This window comes from Eptatretus burgeri, chromosome 1, assembly GCF_056783735.1.
Source record: "Eptatretus burgeri isolate ZD-2024b chromosome 1, Ebu_testis_v1, whole genome shotgun sequence".
Lineage (NCBI taxonomy): Eukaryota > Metazoa > Chordata > Myxini > Myxiniformes > Myxinidae > Eptatretus > Eptatretus burgeri.
Genome location: NC_140961.1, coordinates 164,268,345 through 164,275,844, shown reverse-complemented (window position 1 = coordinate 164,275,844; position 7,500 = coordinate 164,268,345). Strand labels below are relative to the sequence as shown.

At 44.3% G+C, this 7,500-nt stretch overlaps 1 protein-coding gene across 2 annotated transcripts in view; it reads right to left on the bottom strand.

Moving 5' to 3' along the window:
* LOC147035918 (nonsense-mediated mRNA decay factor SMG7-like) overlaps positions 1–7,500 on the bottom strand; it is a 153,695-nt gene that overhangs the window by 19,140 nt on the left and 127,055 nt on the right. For both annotated transcript variants that reach the window (XM_085848444.1, XM_085848440.1), the window contains exon 12: positions 425–555. In XM_085848444.1, the coding sequence (XP_085704570.1) occupies positions 425–555 (131 nt within the window). The remainder of the gene's footprint in view (positions 1–424; positions 556–7,500) is intronic.

Below are 7,500 nucleotides of genomic sequence, written 5' to 3'. Positions count from 1 at the left end.
ACACTTTAGAATTAAACATAGTGGAATATAAAGGTTCTTCTTCTTCATTTTGATGGACAGATAGATGAACGGATGGAGGGCTGAGATTCTGTACAATTTGCCAAATTCACAGACAATGTACTGCTTAAGTGCAGGTTCATCTTCTGATTCATGCAGAAGTGTTCAAAATATACAATTAAACTGAAATGAAGTTGTTCCTCTATGAAAGAAATAGATCAACAAAGTGAACCAATTGCTTCACTCCATGTTGTGCTATGCGCGTGGGGTAACAGGCTTAAATAGCGCCTTTTTGATAACCATTTCAGCGTGCGAAGCACGTAAGAAGAATTTTCATATTTAAAGTGGAGTCTTGCCTTATGAATATTTAGTAAGAATCCACATGATCGAATGATTATCGCCAGGCTCACCTAACAACGTCACATACCTTGAGGTTATCAGCAAGATTACTGTTGCCACCCATGTCAGACCAACACGATGTCGAATGCACCTCCGTCTGAAGTCCTGCTGTGTGCTGCCCACCACTGCTACATGACCGTGGTGGCCAGGCAAAGGAGTCTGCGAGGCAACACGGAAATCTAAAAGTTTATCCGACAAAGAAAATCATCATAAAAAGTCATTGTATTGTTGTACATCTGATGTAACTTATTTCTAAGCCGAAAACAGGAAAGCCTTGTGTTTGTGGAACAGAATAAAAAATAAACTACATTCGAGAGACAGCACAGGAGACCGGATCGCGATAAGCAATCTAATGCAATTAGCAACTTCAACTCTTTGTACCTATGCAGACGAAATTATCAAATTTAAACCTCGTTTAAACAAGGAGAAAGGAGGAAGGGGAAAAAAGGTCAACAATTCATTTTAGGGGAGAAAGGAAAAGCTGTCAACAAGTTTACAGATGGCATCTTTGAGTGCTGTCAACAAGTTTACAGATGGCATCTTTGAGTGCCGATTTTGTCCTCAAAAAGTGGTAAATTATTGTTCACTTTATAAAAACAATGTTCAAGCTTTAATCTTGCACTCACAAAAGCTTTAAAAGCAAGTAATATATTGTGAGAGGCAACAGCAATATTCTCCATTTTTGCCTTCCTGGACTCGTAAATTGCAAACTCAGCTTGGCCGATTATAAAATTTGCTAAAACTACTTTCTTAAAGGAAGAGGGGCCAGTAAGACCAAGGATAAAAACATTGTGATGAAATGGAAAATTTAGTTTGTTAAAAATTTGTTGGAGGTGATTAAAGAGGGTTTTCAGGTGTCTCCATCTGAGGTATATATGAGGAAATGTTTCAATGGACGCACAGAAAGGACAAAGGTGAGAATTAGCGACAGAGAAACGGTTTAGTAAAATATTACAGGGTAAAGCCCAGTGAACTAATTTCCATTGGATATCTCCAACATATTTTGGGGTAGGTAGGGAATAAAACCCTTTCCAGTTGGGTTGGTGGTGTTGGAGATTGAATCAAAGTCACACATGGAGTGGTACCATTGGAGTACCTGAGGTTTCGATGGCAAGAGATTGACATTGCACCAACCTTTCTTTGGAAAGGGGGTGAGATAATGGAGGGTTGTTAGGCTTGTCTTGGCCAGGAGAGGGATCGTTTGCTGAGTCATATACAAGGAGTTTGGGAAAAAGACCGGTTTTGGTTTCAGTAGTTATCACTGTTTCTTCAAGGAATGCTCTCGACTTACTGCAGCACTCAGCAGAGTATTGGACCTTCACCCGGCACATAGTTCTTCCAGACTGTACTCCGGTTATTTCTGCCAGTGCAGTTGCGCTCGGCCACTGATTCATAGCTCAGGTTTTGAGGTTATTTACTCGGAATAGGTCACCATCAGTGAAGCGTTGGATGAGCACTCTTTCATTGAAGCTGTTTTTGAGGAAAGGGTTGTAAAACAAAGGCTCATCAAGAAACATTTCCATGCTGTAAGTCACCATTTCACGGGAGAAGGAAAACGCTCGCCATGCGTTCATCAACCCTTGGTAGAAAGCAGGTAATGGGGCTACATCAATGTGTTGAAGGTTCATCACAAAGAGTTCTCAGGAATATCCAAGTCTGCCTGCAGTCTGTAGTAGGCAGTGTGCCAGCGGTTTCCACAATAAGGCCTCATCACCATATAGGAGTTGTGAAACGAAATGGAGTCGGAAACACATAATCCAGCTACGAATGTCAATGAGCATGTCCACCTTTAGTAAGCGGCAGGTAAGTCACGGCAGGTTGTAACCAATGCTTCCCATTCCAGAATAAGTCGATTATGTTTCTCTGAAGCATGAGTAAGAGGTTGGCCGGAGGGTGTGAGCAAATCATCTTATGTCATAGCATGGAGGCGATCAGGTTATTGATGACAAGGGTTCTTCCACGATAGGAGAGTTGACAAAGGAGTCCTTTCCAACAGATTCGTTTTTGCATCACTCGGTCGAGTAATCCTATCCAGTTCTGCAGCTCAAAGGTATGATCGCCCAGAAAAACTCCAAGGTGTTTAACTCCATTTTGATGCCAGTTCAGTCCTGGCAATGTTATTGGTGGGCAGGTTCCAGGCCCAGCCCAAAGGGCATAACTCTTTCCCCAATTCACCTGGCCAGAACAAGCTTGACACTATGTCTCCAAAGCTTGAGCCATTTCAGTAGCATCAGCATTGTGATTTATAAACATACAGGCATCATCTGCATAAGCAGAGACTTTAAGTGGTATAGAGAGGATAGATCCAGTAAAGCTGGAAACGTGAGTACGTAATTTAAGAGAAGAAGAGGCTCAATGATGAGAATACAGAAGTCCAGAGAAAGGGAAACCCTGTCACACACCCCATTGTATATCAATAGAAGAGCATAGCACTTGGTTGACTGAGGACACAAGATATATTGCAGGATAACAGTTAAATACACGATATAAAAATGGGACCAAAGCCAAAGCCTTCGAAGATTCGAAAAAGATAGGTATGATCGATACAGTCAAAGGCTTTTCCTTGGTCAATGAAAACGAGGCCAACATTCTTATGAAAATTATGACAAAACCGAATAACGTCATGGATTAAAAAAAAAATAAAATAAATATATATATATATATATATATATATATATATATATATATGACAAATTACATGACACACAGTCATCGTGGTGAAGATTACCACTCAATACCGATGTGTAAGTGAGTGCGGTAATGTACAAAACAAGCCAATATCAAACCATGATCGGACTTCAACACGAAGCTCGATTGATCCTTTACTCCTTCGCGAAGTAATCCGTTATGCTTGACTGCCTCAAACTCTTGGGAATCTGGTGCATGAGAAAGGACTCAAACCGGTCATTGTATTCCATGATGTTGTCTGGGCAATCCTCCACCAAAAGACAGTATCGGCGCATCACATCCAGACAGTATCGGCGAATCCACGCTGCCTGATTCGCCGCACCTCTTGACCTTGCGGATTCCCCACCTCACTTTGAATCTGTCTATCCAGTGCATCGGCAAGGTCTCAGCATCATCCTGCCCGAGGTCCGCAGTGAATTTACGTGCCTTCAGCAGCAACATTTCACCGTCCAACCGAATATTTGGCTGAGCCGACATTTGCCGAAACCAGATGATGAGCGCGTCATCGACATCTTCAAAGGACATATATTTCACGCGTTTCACACTTCCCACCGGCCTCGCGATCTTCTCCACTTGTCCAAATATCTTGCCCTTATTCTTCAAGATATCGTTCAATGTCTGCCGTTTGATGTCCAACTTCTCAGCTGTGGCTGTTTTCTTCATCAGTGGGTTTGCCTCGCAAAACTGGATAATGTCGTATTTTTCTTGGTAGGTTTTAGTTGTAAGCTTACGCTTAGTCGCCATTGTCCTGCCTGCAGTACGATCAACGTGTGTACGCAGTTATAAATAGCCTATCACTGGCGGTGTAAACCAATGAGGGAGCATCACGATTCCATGAAATCGGGCTTCTCACGAGGCAGCAGTTCCGTGTGACGAGTTAGGAGTGGTAATTTACTTGAGTTTCCATTACGCGGGAACGGACAACATCTGACGACTTAGACGAAGTGACGACTTAGAGATGACGACTTACAGAGGGATGACCCATTATTCAAAGGGATTTAACATGAGATAAATTCGGGACTTTTTGACGCTGCCGACTTAGGCGAAGTGACGACTTACACGCTGCCAACTTACGCCTAGTCTACTGTATATCAAAAATAGCACATCCAGGAATACAAAAATTCTGGTGCTCTCCTACTAAAAGGTTCATAACATTTTTTTAAATGACATGATAAAACTTTGGCAAAAATTTTATAACCTTTACATAGAACAGAGATGGGGACGCCACTTTTCAATCGATTGAGAGTCTCCTTTTTTTGGAATTAAGGAGGTGACTGCTCTCTGACAACTCCATGGTAGTTGTCCACCATTAAACTTTCATTGAAGACCTGCAAGAGATGGGGTCCAAGAAAGTCCCAGAAGTGATGGAAAAATTCACTTGTCAGTCCATCAAGTCCAGGGGTTTGTCATGTTCCAGGGTATTGCGGGTAGCAGTAACTTCACACAGGGAAAGGGGGGTTGCTAGCTGTTGTTTCCTTTCTTCTGCTAAGGTTGAGAGGAAGGAGGCAAGTTCAGATATGGCATCTGGATATATGTCATGATGTGCAAATAATTGGATGAAATGATTCCGAGCAGCATGCCTGAGTGGAGTGACCTCACAAAGGAGTTTCCCCGTTATGAAGTAACCGCATTGTCTGCGGGGACACCGTTTCCTTATGAAGGTTAAAGAAAAATTTGGTTGGCGAATCAAGGTTGTGTACATATTTCATTTTTAACTGTATAAACGCACTCCGTGTTCGCTTTTCAGAAATATAATTCAGCAGAGAAGTTTTTCCATGGATTTGCTGTTCTATTTTTAAATGGCTTCTATCATTTGTCCCATGAAGCTGTTCCTACAGTTTTAGGATTTCATCCTCAAGGAGAGTGATATATTTTTTGTTCAATTTGAGCACGATATGCATGGTATTGCTGACGAAAGAGTCTAACGTGGGTTTTAGTATTGTCCCACCATTGCTTTAAATTAGGGAGATCTCCTTTGGAGGCAACTACGATACACCACACCTCTGCAAAGGCTTGTTTGAAAGTGGCATCATCAAGGAGGTTGTTCTTAAATTTCCAGGAAGCACTCTTCTGCTTGGGGCAGGGATGGAGACAGTTAGAAGGATTACGCTATGGTCTGAGAAACAAGATGAACAGATTTGGGATGATGAAATAAGATGTTCCAGAATGGGATTAATATAAAACTTATCCCGTCATGCAAGCACAAGGTTATTTAAAATGTAAAAGCACCAGGAGTACTGCCTGATGGAAGGATGTTGCAACCACCATATAATCGATGGAATTTAATTTTTGTAATAATCTCACAAGAGGTATTGCGGAGGCAGCGCGGGGTTCAGCACTGTTCCTATCGAGTTTGGGGTGGAGGGTACAGTTGAAGTCCCCACTGATACAAATGTGATCATTTGGATTTTTTGGGGAATTTCGGTTATCAAGGGGAGTGAGGTGTTTTTCAAGCTTCTAAAGAATTCTTGACGAGCTATGGGTGTGCTTGGAGCATAAATATTATGAAGAGTATAAGATTCCTCAAGGTATGAGAATTCTAAAGATGTCGAAAAACTTTTTTGTAATTCTGTAAAAACAAGTGATTAGGGGGGAAAATGGAGGACTAAGCATGTTCATAAAGCATAATTGGGTCGGTTTAAACCACACCAGACGGCGGTCTCCTTGGGTTAACCTGAGGCGGTCCCTTCGAGTGGGTCCTATCCCTAAGAGAGGATGATCACCTGTCTCTGTTATCATCTGAGCTCAAGCGTTTGGACATCGGGATTGCAGCTCTCTCTGAGGTTCAGAGACCGGATTGCGGCGAGATAATAGTGGGTGGTTACACCTACTATTGGTCTGGTCACTCTGATGGTTACCATACCCAAGGAGTTGCTGTAGCTGTATCCAATAAGCTGACCCCAATGATAATTGAGGTAACACCGGTCACCGAGCGTATTATGAGATCAAGGATTCGTCACTCCTTAGGTGTCATTTCCCTGGTCTCTGTTTATGCTCCGACTGAGGTGAGTGATCTCACCGTGAAGAATGCATTCTACGCCACGCTCGAGTCTGTGGTTGATCATTGCCCCAGACGAGATACACTTCTAGTCTTGGGGGATTTCAATGCATCGACTAGAACTGATGGGGTTGGTTATGAGGTGTGTGTTGGTCCCCATGGGTCAGGAACTATGAACCAGAACAGCACTAAGTTCCTTGACTTTGCAAGAAGTCATGGACTTAGGGTGGCTGGTTCATGGTTTCAGCGCCCACAAGCTCATCGCTGGACTTGGTATTCCAACGCTGGCGGTGTGGCAAAGGAGATTGACCATGTCCTCATTGACGGTTGTTGGAGGATGATCCAGAACTGCAGGGTCGACCAAAGTGCTCAGTTCCTCAATACTGACCACAGGCTTGTTGAAGCAACTCTAAAGCTGCACCTTAAATCCTGGAGAATGGTACCATCCCAGCCAAGGCTGGATGTTGGTAAGCTCAGGGATGAGAGAGTAGCTGAGGAGTTTGCGAACAGGCTGAGTGGACACTTGGGGGGTCTGGGTGCTTTGGGGGGTCCTGAAGAGTTGTGGAGTGCCTTCAAGACCACCGTCCTTGATGTTGCCGGTGGATGTCTTGGAACTCACCGCAGGGCAAAGAAGAATTTTGTCTCTCAAGGGACACCGGATACCATTGACCAGAGTCGCAGGGCCAGGCTGAATGGCAGAGCTGAGCTGTTCAGGGAGCTGAGGCGTAAAACTGTACGTGCACTGAGGGTGGACAAGGAGGACTATGTGTGAGGAATCTGTGAGGGGGTAGAGCATCACCTGTGGACAGGTGATTCTCGTCCCGCTTACAGGGGAATTCGCGCATTGCGTTCATCCAAGCCCAACCCTCGGAGCACTGCAGTTAGAGCAGAGAGTGGTGGGCTCTTGACAGAGGAGTCTGAAGTGAAGGCCCGCTGGGCCGGTTACTTTGAGCGGTTGTACCAGGCTGATCCCCCAGCTGTCGTGTTGGACGTCAAGGGTGTTATAATCCCTGTTGCTGACCCTCAAATCAACTGTGGTCCACCTTCGCTTGTGGAAACACGGGCTGCGGTGAACCAGTTGAAACGGGGCAAAGCTCCAGGGATCTGTGGCATCCATGCTGAACTTCTCAAGGCTGGTGGAAATGCTGCACTCGTGTCGTTGCATGCAGTTTTGTGCTCTACCAGGAAAACAGGCATCATCCCAACTGATTGGAAGAGGGGCCTTGTTGTCCCTCTCTGGAAAGGGAAGGGTGATCGCCAAGACTGCAACAACTACCGAGGGGTGACGCTGCTCTCAGTGCCGGGCAAGGTCTTTGTTCGGATAATTATTGATAGGTTTCGCCACCATCTGCTTGAGCACCAGCGTCCAGAGCAGTCAGGCTTTTCACCAAAGAGGTCAACGATTGACCGTATCCTTG